General features: G+C 39.3%; 1 protein-coding gene across 2 annotated transcripts; it reads left to right on the top strand.

Annotated features, from left to right (window-relative positions):
* Window positions 1-68: 68 nt before the first annotated feature.
* Window positions 69-6,709, top strand: ZBTB43 (zinc finger and BTB domain containing 43). Of its 2 annotated transcripts, XM_009647429.2 has the most exons (3): window positions 69-2,184; window positions 3,191-4,420; window positions 5,313-6,709. In XM_009647429.2, the coding sequence occupies exons 2-3, from the start codon at window positions 3,214-3,216 to the stop codon at window positions 5,327-5,329; spliced, it is 1,224 nt and encodes a 407-aa protein (XP_009645724.2). In that variant the 5' UTR covers window positions 69-2,184; window positions 3,191-3,213; the 3' UTR covers window positions 5,330-6,709. The 2 variants fall into 2 exon arrangements, with proteins under 2 accessions (XP_009645724.2, XP_035759026.1); XM_035903133.1 differs by having other exon boundaries at window positions 3,191-6,709.
* The last annotated feature ends 4,844 nt before the right edge of the window (window positions 6,710-11,553 follow it).

Consider the following 11,553-nt stretch of genomic DNA (forward strand, 5'->3'; position numbering starts at 1 on the left):
GGCCGGCGCAGGAGATTAATTTCTTCAAAAGCTTTATGTACGGGCAACAGAAGTAACTACCTGCTAGCGCTTTTAATTCTATTTTTAGGCACGCGGTCTGTGCCTTGTGTTTTTTGCTCCGTGCTGCAGCGTGGAGACTAATTTTTTTTTGTATTAAATAAAGCAGAAAGACTTCATCGGTTACAAGTTGGGATAAAGAAAACGCAGAAACAGAATGGATTGTAAAAGGAGGAAGTGAAACCTCTTTGGAAACACAAAGTTTTCTTGACGTGTGTGGGTTTACTAATAGAAAATATTTTACTAATGTTTTGATGGCTTTGGCTTTCGTGAGAACTTAAAATATATAAAACCTTGGCAGCATGCTGAGTCCTTGCTGAAAGATGGCAGCGTAGACTAGCAGTAATTATATAAGGTCTATAGACATGTCTCTCTAAGTTTCAGTTGACTGTATCCTGAAGGCTTATCTCTCTTGTAGGCAAGTATTGAAAAACAGACTCTTAAATCTGAGAATATTCTGAAAGGAGTTAAAGAGCTGCATCTGCATTAAAAAAATCTAATAGTTTAAAAAAAGTAGATATAATATGTGCTAGGTATAAAATAAGTGTTTGAAATACTTAAAAGTTGTCGATTTGTTTTAAGCAAAGCAGAAAGAAAAATTAATGATTCAGCTGGCAGGTGTAGTATTCTGTTGCTCTCTGCAAAAACATCAGTAGCTGTTTTGGTCTCCTGAAGTGGGCTGGTTGTGTGGATACAGAGCAGGACCGATGCTTTGAGGGGGGAAAGACTGAGTGATGAAGGCAGTAAACTTAAAGGCGGTCTTCTGCTATTAGGCAGATGACAACTTGAAGATGGTCAGCTGAACTGAAAGCTTTTCAGAGATTCCTTTCCCAAGGAAGTAATTTAAAAATCTGCTGTTTCTAATACTGCATTGGATTTACTACCGTAAGAACCATTCAGACTACCGAACAGTTTATACTAATGGTCATACAGGATCTAGCTAAAAGTGGTTGCATGACAGCTAGGTTATAAATGTAGTATTCAATGCAAATTCAGCATTTATGCTTGAGGTGTGACAGTTTGTGGTCATTCACTTTTGGTGAGTTGATTACTGTCCCTATACTTCCTATTTCACCCGAAGGTTGGGGAAATGGAGCTGTTTTCTGTTTTGCACCTTCATATGACAATTTCTATATACTTTTGGGACTGCATCTCAAGAAGCTTGTTCAAGGATATGCATAAACATTTTTAGCTTGTCAAATACTTAAAGCAAGCTGCAGGGACTCTGGGGAGTAATGCTTTGTGACATAGAAGGCTTTCCTCTTTCACAACACTGTTAGTCAAAGCACTTGAAAGGCCTGGTGTGCTAGATTTGCAAGTTTTAGGCTGTCTCCTCAGTTGATGCATCTTGGTTACTGTCTCAGAATGTAACTGCTCAACCATGATTTATGTGAGGCAGTTTTCTGCACACTTGTGCCACCAAGTGTTTAAAAAAAAACAAAAACCAAACCACAAAACTATGACTGATTCTTCTCTTGAATCTAAGGATCCCAAAGTAGTTGTAAACACCTCTGAAGTTAAACAATTCTTTCAGCCAGTAAAACAGCAACAATTTATGAAAATGTAAAAGTGAGTATGACTGTATACAGCAAGTTATGGTGCTCAACTACAAAATTTTTAGTCATTTGACTGTCTTCTAGTAGGAAGTCCTTTCAGTTCTTCCTACTACCCAGCACTGGAAATTAGCGTAAGATTTGAAGAAAGAAGGAAACTGTGGTCAAAAAAGGTACCTTTTTTCTTTTGACTATGTCGCTGTGATTATTTATGGTTACAAACGGGTTTCATAAATAACAGGTTATTCTTCCCAGTCTGTTTTCTTCAGGTCCATATTTCCATAGAAGTACCTTAATGTCAGAGTCCTCCCAACTGTTTGTAATGCAAATTCTGGTTTTGCATCATATTAACAAAGTACTTTAAATCCTGTGTGTCTGCACTCTCTGCTAATTTACTAAGTATTCTTTCTTGGGTGTGCAGCCCCATCTGTTATAACGTCGACACTTTCCCACTTAGGACAAACAGAACTTGACAGAGGAAAACTGCTTGTTACTCCATGGCTCTTCTGGAATTCCACTGTATTCAATTTGCGCGTTATCAAACTAAAAAATTGCACAAGTTTAACTTATTCAGGTAGTTAATGTTGGTCTTTTGTAGTTGCATTTAAATTTCTCTCATTATTTCTAATGATAATAACATGTACATTTATCTATAATTCCATTTAAAAATTAAAGTAGACATTTTAAAGAATTGTATTCCTGCTTAAAAGACTGTTAACTTTGTAACAAAACATCTGGATCATGTGGGAGTGAAAACATTAAAATCTGTGAGCTGTTAGCTGACCTTCTAGCATATGATTGTTGTGTTGTTACAAATACACAAAGTACCTGCAGAAAAAAATTCTGTACACCAGAGGTATCCCTGCCCTCATTAACATTTTTAACTCCGTAAGGTTTTTCTTGAAGTAAGGGATGTTAAAATAACATCTGAAAAAGCTCAGAATTAAAAGATTGGATTATAGTCTTGCAACTGTAGAAGATGTTGAGTCATAAGCCTCATTCTCACTGGGGTTCTGTCTCCGCTGCCTTTGTCATTGTATGAATCAGTATGTTGGCTTTTGAAAACTTCATTTAAAGTGGAATATTTTCTAAGAGTACAGTCAGTCTTTATTGGGGGATCAATGAGATGATTTTGTTGGCAGTTGAAATGCAGAATCTGTCATACGCTGTTATAAACTCTGGGACATCCTGGAGTTAGAACTTGACTGCTGTAATTTCATCAAATAACTGGTTTTCTTATTCTAAACTCATCCTCGAAATGCTTAATCTATCTCAGCTGGGTAACATGCTGTTTGTAGATACTGCTATAGTTGATGAGTCCTCTTGGATAGGAGAAACACAACAAAATGTGCTGGCATAGTAACTTGTGGCCTCAGTACAACTTTCAGAAAAGAGAGAAATGAGGTGGGGCAGGAGAAACAGCAGTGACACAGGTTCCAGAAAATGTTGGGTTGAGTTCCATATGAGACTGCTTAAGCGTTATTTGTTAAAGGAGAAAGGAAAAAGTGCAGAAGGAAAGGGAAAGATCAGTACTTTACTAAGCAGAATTTCTGATTCTTTTCTTTTTCTTTTTCTTGCAGCACAACACTAAATTTGTAATGAGATGGAGTCTGGGTCAAGCTCTTTTCGAGTGGAATTTCCAGATTTTTCTAGCACCATTTTGCAGAAGTTAAACCAGCAGCGCCAGCAAGGACAATTATGTGATGTGTCCATTGTAGTTCAGGGCCATCTCTTCAGAGCCCATAAAGCTGTTCTTGCAGCTAGTTCACCTTACTTCTGTGATCAGGTTCTCCTAAAAAACAGCAGGCGAATAGTCTTGCCTGATGTGATGAATCCCAGAGTATTTGAAAACATTCTTCTGTCTACTTATACAGGTCGGCTGGTAATGCCTGCTCCAGAAATCGTTAGTTATTTGACAGCAGCAAGTTTCCTTCAGATGTGGCATGTAGTGGATAAATGCACTGAAGTGCTAGAGGGGAACCCAACAGTTCTGTGTCAGAAGATGAACCATGGCAGTGATCATCAGTCTCCGAGCAGCAGTAGTTACAACGGCCTTGTTGAAACCTTTGAACTTGGCTCTGGAGGACAGACAGAATTCCACAAAGTGCAGGAACTAAGGGATGGCGAAAATGAAGAAGAAAGCTCTAAAGATGAACTGTCATGTCAACTGACAGAACACGAGTACCTTCCCAGTAATTCTTCAACGGAACATGATAGACTTAGCACTGGAATGACAAGTCAGGATGGTGAAGAAGGAACTAGTGATAGTGCAGAGTATCAGTATACCAGACCTATGTATAGCAAGCCCAGCATCATGTCTCACAAGCGGTGGATCCATGTGAAACCAGAAAGATTTGAACAAGACTGTGAAGGTGTTGATAATCCTTATGATGAACACCAAGTTTCTGAATCCATGAATACCATGCAGGCAGATCATTCAATCCAGTCTTCAGGTGTTGAAGACTTTCACATAGGTGACAAAAAGATGGAAGCAGAATTCGATGAACAGGCAGACGAAAGTAATTACGATGAACAAGTTGACTTCTATGGCTCTTCTATGGAAGAATTTTCGGGTGAAAGGGCAGACGGAAATTTAAGTGCTCACAGACAGGATCTTATGATAGCAGCAGGCTATGGTGAAGGCATTGAAATGGCTACAGGAATTAAAGAAGAAACGTCCCTCACTGGATTCTCGCATGCTGATAAGCTGTATCCTTGTCAGTGCGGTAAAAGCTTTACACACAAAAGTCAGAGGGATCGGCATATGAGTATGCACCTTGGTCTTCGACCTTATGGCTGTGGTGTCTGTGGTAAGAAATTCAAAATGAAACACCATCTTGTAGGCCATATGAAAATTCATACAGGCATAAAACCATACGAGTGTAACATCTGTGGGAAAAGGTTTATGTGGCGGGACAGTTTTCATCGGCATGTGACCTCTTGTACCAAGTCATATCAAGCTTCTAAAGCCGAGCAGAGTACTACTGAGATGAACTAAGACATTAGTACTTATATTCGTTTAGTAGAGTAAGCAAAATAAACTAATTATGCAAATAATGTCTGGTACTTGCTATTGTAAATTCTCAAAAAACCCAAGTTTTAGTGATTATGCTGGTATAAGCAGACCAAACTTTTATTTTCCATAGTATTACTTCAGGTGTTCGATGTGTGAAGTGCAAATGGTTAATCTGAAAGGTGCTTGCAAAATGAGGTCTGTAAGGTCTTTGTGACATTGATTGTAATCACAGCAGTATTTAGAAGCCCTGTTGTTTTTGTGTCTTCTAAATTCACAGTAAACCCCAGCTCTAAATTGAGCCAAATCCTGCAAATACTTACATGAAGCAGGAATTCAAGTAGCCCTACTTAATGAAAATGAAAACTAGCATGATCAAACCAGGTTGTATGATTCACATTTTAATGAAAATATTAGAATGCCACCTGAAGCTGTAGACTGCTGACACACTTAATATGCATCATTAGACAGCCTGCATCATTAAATAGCCTGTGCTGTATTGCTTAATGAAAGGCTGTGTTAAAGACAGTTTGGCTTTCCTTTTTGTCTTCATTTTTTATCCATCTTCAGTAAAACAAATGTCTAATTTTGTGCTGATTTATATTTAGAGTCTGTAGAGCACTTAAATATAGTTGAGCACTATATAAGCTTCAATCTATATTAAGAACAATTTGTCTTTGCTCCTCTAGGGTCTGATGCTGTATGACTCTTGGCTTGACTTGATTTTGATTGCTACATCGTGAGAGCTTGTAGAAGTGTGTGTAATAAGTATGTCTTTTCAAAAAAGAAAAGTAACATTTGGAACTTATCCAAAATAATCAAACATTTTAAATTGTAGTTTTCTGCTCAGATATTTGTGGCTTACTACAGTAGCAAGTACCAAACTCTGTGGATTCACAAATGGACTTTTTATTGGTACAAAAACTTCTTCGAGAACTTCTATCTAGTTTTAGAAACCTGCTTTAGGAAAATGATTTAGTCATTGATAGGTATTTATACTTTTAATTCTTTACTCTTTGAATAGTAAGAACTATAATACAGATTCTTGGTACTGAACTACTGTGACTGTTTACATGTGATCACAAGCAGCCAGAGTTGTTTACCTCTTCAAATGAAGCTGCTTGTGGATAAAAAGTAGAAAGTATGGTATTTGGATCTATTAATGGTACTGCAGAACATGGTACCATGCTCATGTCCGAAGTCTGGATTTTTGCTGGGAAAGTGGCACTTCTGCTTCCTTGGGGTGAGGATCTATATGCTGGGCTCTCATTCTTGGAGATGGATGGAGGAGCGTTTGTAGTTCTGAGAGATGCTGCCAGCTCTGCAGGTAGAGTGAATGCATCAATTGTAAAGGTGGCAACAGGATTTGGGGGTTGAAAGCTTAATGCAGTCCTATGCAAAAGCAATTAACCCTTCTTTATAGTTTACTGAAACATGTTATAAAAAGGAAAGAGCCTTTAGAGCATACGTAGACTATAATAGAAATAAGTGGTGTCCAAGTACAGTGCTGGTAACACAGGGAAAAAAGTTAACCAGCACTGAAGGCCTAAGCCTCTCTGGCCCTAATTGTGTATTAGATACTGCAATATGCAGGCTAACGTACTCAAACAGATGACCCTGTATGGTGAAGCAAAACCACACACAGATAATTACTGTTCAGATGCTGTTTTGAACTCCCAGTTAGAAATTGTCATAAGATAGAACTGAACTGTATCCTGAATGTGAATGTGTGCTACAAGCTGGGAGTTTACTACTCAGTGGGCTGTAATTACTGTAACTTCTTTTCTGGCGTTCTACTTACAAACTTTAATTTTTTTAAGAGGCTCTTAATCTTCTAATGCTTCAGATATTTTTCATATAGAATTTTGTTAAAACAGATATTCCCAAATATGATGAACCCATTGCTGGCAATGGGCATGAATGATCAGCACCACAGAGTTCCTATTCTTAGCACTTAATTGAACTCTACAATATACCATGGGTGGCCATATATAACCCTTGTAATCAAGGTAGCTAAACAGGGATTTGCTCACTAACACTGTAACCTGCTTAATGTATAGAAGCACTTTGTATTTAAAAAAAAAAACACCATAAAACTTTATAAGTATGTTTTCTAAACTTAGAAATTATATTCCCTTTATGGTTTGTTTCCACACTGCTAACACTGTCTTTTTTAATATTAAAAAAAAAAAAAAATTATAATGCTTGCCTGTTTACATGAGTGTAGAGGAAAGGGTTCTTGCACTCAGTGGCCCTATTTTTCCATTCTCCAAGGCCTTACTACATACAGGGTGTCATTTCTGCAAGTACCATCATCACGTTTGAGGGAAGGTATTCTCATACTCATTTCAAGAACGATCTTGTGTATTACGTTAGTTCTCAACCCCTTTCAAATTGTCACTTCAGTGTTGCATAGAAAGGTTAAGCGTGCCTCTTCCCATTTAACCATAGAAAAGGCTGGTCAGAAACACCAGGCTGAAAACCATGGTCAGGCAAAAAATTATTTCTGTTAAACCTGGACCATCCTACAGAGCTGCCAGCAAAACTGTTTCTTTTACCAGCTTGGAATCACTTTTATATGGGACATTTCAAAGTTAAACATTACTCCTATTTGCAGTTAGACTACTTTGAAATAAAGCTTTAAAACAAAATGTACTGCGAGAGACACTTTACAGGTTTTATAACAGGTCCAGTAGATCATATTATAGAACCATGTCCTTTTTTAATGACTTGGCATGAATAGTAACGTTTTAACATTTGCCTGTTACTGTTTTACCCCATATTATGACGTTGTCTTGAAAGTCCGACAAATGTTGCCCCACTGATTTTGTAGCACTTGGCTTTCTGATGTTAATTTACATGAAACCAATTGATTGCAGGAAAATACTGATACAATTGTTACGAGATCTGGTTGAGAGGATTGATGATTTAAGTGAAGCTTGCGATACATGTCTAAAATCCTTTTGCTTATCACAGGCGAAACAGTTGCCCTGTGGTGTTTTTCCTGAATTTAATTTATTGCCCGTTGACAAACTTCTAATCATTGATGCAGGTATTGGGGGGAAAAAGATAACAAAAAACTACTTGAATACTTAAGGAAACATCTTTCCTCCTCTTTCCTCAGTCTCAAATCTAACACCTCTCCTCCCTGCCTTTGTAGTCTGTTTCCCTTGTTTTCACTGAGAGTTGCGCTCACTCTGTGCCAGTTCTTTTTGTGCAGTGACATCACACGGCAGGTTGGGCTCCCTCGTATGCATACCGGCTTGTCTGACGGTCTTCTTTTCTTAGTGGGTGTCCCCTGCTGCTCCAGGCTGGTCAGTGTCACAGCTCATGGTGACACCCGGCCACAGTCCCTTCAGGGATGTGCCTGCTCCAGCTTGGGTCTCCTATGGGCCTCCGTTACTTCGGAAGTGTACCTGCCTTGGCATGGCTTCGCTATAGGCCAAAGTCCCCTCAAGGTGAATCTCCTCAGGCATGGGGTGTGTCCTGTGAGTGTGTCTCTATACATGTCCTCAGTGTCTTCTCTGTGTGTTTTCCCAAGAGTGGCTCTTCAGTTTCTCTGCATGTGTTTCTTCCCCAGGAGTATCTTCTCCTTCTGTGTCTCCCTGCACCTCTTGCTAGCAGCTGCCACCCTTTCTTAAATACGTTTAAGCAGAGGCAGTGTGCACGCCTCTGGTTGAAGTTTTGGCATACAGTGGATTGTTTACATCAGTTTGTGCAGGCTAGAACCTGGTTCGACTAGCACAGGGCAGTGCACAACCTCTTGCCACACGTCACCCTTGCAGCCCCCTGCTACTGAAACCCCGCAATTCATGGCCAATACAGTTGTATGTAGTAAACCAAAATATGCAGATGCAGCTTTTGTCAAGCTCCTAATCATTGCTAGTGGAGTGGTCTTGTTCAAGATACAGGACATTATTTCTTGTTTGTGGGGAGCAGGGAAGCAATTTATATATGTATAAAGAATGCATATGTATATGATAAATTTCATTACTCTTCCCTTATGCTTCATCACCTTTAATGATAACGGCTTAGAAACATTTGTGCATTTTTACATTGCTCGCTGTTGGCTGTAGTAAAGCGAATGTCTTCTGAAAACCAGAATCATCATACACACAGGAGACTTTCAGAATTTCCTGCTACTGTGAAGCCATTCATTGTCCTAACAGTGGTAAGATACTGCAGCTAAGTTCCTTTTCATTCCATTTTGTAACTAAGATGTTCGTTACCATGGAATGTGTGTAACTGCCATTCTGAAAAATTCAACTATTAGCAGGGTTAGGATCTCTGCTTAGGTGTGTATCTGACCCTTTGGAGGAAGGAGGTTCCTATTTCACACACCACTGTTGGTTTTTTTGGTGGTGGTTTGTTTTTTTTTTTTTTAAAACATTATTTGATTTTATGGGTGAGCAGGTAGTTGTAGAAGGTGCTGTCAGTATAATTTTTGGTCTTAGATTTTGTCATCTGAGGTGTTTCTGGGGTTGAGAAACAAAACTTTGTCTTGTACCAAAAGCAAGGCAGATAATCAAAGGCTAATGTATTGGGTTCCTCATTATAAAAAGAATACATGATGTCCCTGTGTTATTGAGCCTGAAAGAATGGAGGCACGTCAGGTCTTGTAAACTGAACACTTTTGCATTGGTGCCGAAAAGGTAACCTGTCTCTGAGTTATGAGAGCCTTCAGCAGTATATTGAGTGTTTTGCTTTAACAGAATCAGAACCTTTCTCAAAGCAACAGAGGAAAGTTGGGGTTTTTTGTCATTTAAATGCTTTGTTGGATAGCTAGGCTTCTTCAGCTGTAAGCTGTAAACTGTCAGTGCCCTGGGGGAAGATGCTGGAAAACAAAACGGTATATTTTTAATGTGATTATATTGTAAGTTCCGATTTTTGCTTGAAGCCTGTGTCTGTCGATTGCTGCTCTTTTTTTTATTATTCATGGGATTCCATATTTCTTCCAGAAATGTAACTGTTTATGCAAGTCAAGTGAATCTTCCTTAATGAGCTATAAGTTTTTATTCTAAACAAGTCATTTATAATAGTAAATTTGCATATCTTGATATTTTGTGAGATGTTATGCCTGTATTGCAGAGGTTGGATAGTTTTGTCTATAAATATTGCTGTCCTACTTGTACAGCATGGTTTTAATTTAATGTTACTGTTCAATATTTTCTTCTTATAGAAGAGTCCCATGCCCCTTTTTGTATAACATGTTTTAATAAATGTTATCTGTCAACTTTGTAAATGTTTTCTTAAGCTTGAATGAAAGGAATGCATGTCTAGTACTAGTATTTAATATTTCACTTTTGCCAAAACGATAAGTGCTCAAACAAAAGTACAAATCCAAAAGTTGTTGATATATAACTTTATTAAATATATAAAGAAAAAGTGTATCTAGTAACGTGTCTTCTTGAAATATTGAGAACATGCCAGCCTAGCCTAAGAAAACACGAAACTAAAACCTGATTTTTGTAACACAGTAAGTTGATAACCTTGTGGAATTGGGCCCATTTCTTTGGTGCCTAGGTCATTAGTTCCCGTGTTAGTCCAAATTTATCAAACGGGGTTTATTCAAACTGGTTTTTGCAGAATGGTGATCTCAAAGCTACAATACAAAATGTACAGGCTGATGGGAGAGTTCCACAACACTCACCTCATAGTAGCAGCCGCCACTGCATGTCCAAAAAGCCTGCAGGTAAATTTGAAGTAGGTGCAGAGAACGTGTAGGGTTTTTTTTTCTTGTCTAACTACTAAAGAAATTTCATACTGTGGGAAAGCATTCAAGATTGTTTCCATTACTTCCCTGCGAGGATTCCTCCTCTCCCTGACTAAATTTAGGTACTCTTACTGAACAATTTACTTTGCCCAGCCTCCATCTGTTCAGTCCTCATGGAACTGTCATAGCTGATGCTTCTTACTCGGCAGCTTAATGCTTGCTATCTAGACAAAAAATGAGCTCACTCATTTAAAGCATGTTCAGTGAATTCCTGGAGAAATCAATTATTTGTGTACCACACTCCTCAGTCTTCAGCAACTTTAAATGGTACAGGCAGATCCATTTCCTGTTGCTGTTGGTTACGCGTACTGAATGCCTGTAAGAACCAGCCCAAAGCACTCTGTATGTTCAGAATGAAGTCATTTGATTTTCTCCTATGGGAGTGAACAAATACCATTTGTGTGTCTGTTCTTTGACTTTGTTACTTATGCCCTGGTCAGGATAGTCCCCCGTGCTGCTACTTTTATCTGATTACCATTCAACATGTCATGTCCGAAGGCTGTCTTCCGTATGTTTTATAGGGAGAGAAAAACATACCCCCAGAAGACAAAATGAGATGCCCATCCAAAGTTAGAGCACGCGGCTGCCCCAGCAGCACCTGCTGGCACCGGTCGCTCTGGCCTTTATCAAGCACTACACAAACTGTCTGTTAAAACAGTGAATCGGTGCCCTGCGTGAACCACCAGCTGATGCAGGAGGAGCTCAAAAACCATCTGTGTGCTTGCTAAAGCAATGTATGTAAGTTATAAGGACAGCATAACACGGGCGAAATTTTCAATTCCTCATGCTGCTCAGTAGAGGTGGCAGTCCACAGCCAGGGGGGAGGCGGGTCCTCTCCCAGCTGCTTCCTTCCTGCATCTCTGCGCACCAGGACGGGGGTGGCAGCCGTTGTGCGCCCACAACTCGGGGACAAAAAAAATAGTGTGCTCTCAAAATCCAGGAGATGTGCCGTTCCAGAGAGGAATACCTCTGACTTACTATGAAGAGCTCAGCATTAATCTCTAGCGCGCGTTTTTTCATCTTTTGAAACTCGCCACCACGGCTACGTTTTCGATGGGTGTCTCGTCACGAAGCTAAACGCAGAATTCTAGGAACGGGATTTCCCTGTGCAGGCGCCGGCTCCAGTTGGAGCTTGAGCCGCCCTCGCCCTCGGCTGG

The sequence above is a fragment of the Egretta garzetta genome, unplaced genomic scaffold (genome assembly GCF_000687185.1).
Source record: "Egretta garzetta isolate BGI_Z169 unplaced genomic scaffold, ASM68718v1 scaffold341, whole genome shotgun sequence".
Classification (NCBI taxonomy): domain Eukaryota; kingdom Metazoa; phylum Chordata; class Aves; order Pelecaniformes; family Ardeidae; genus Egretta; species Egretta garzetta.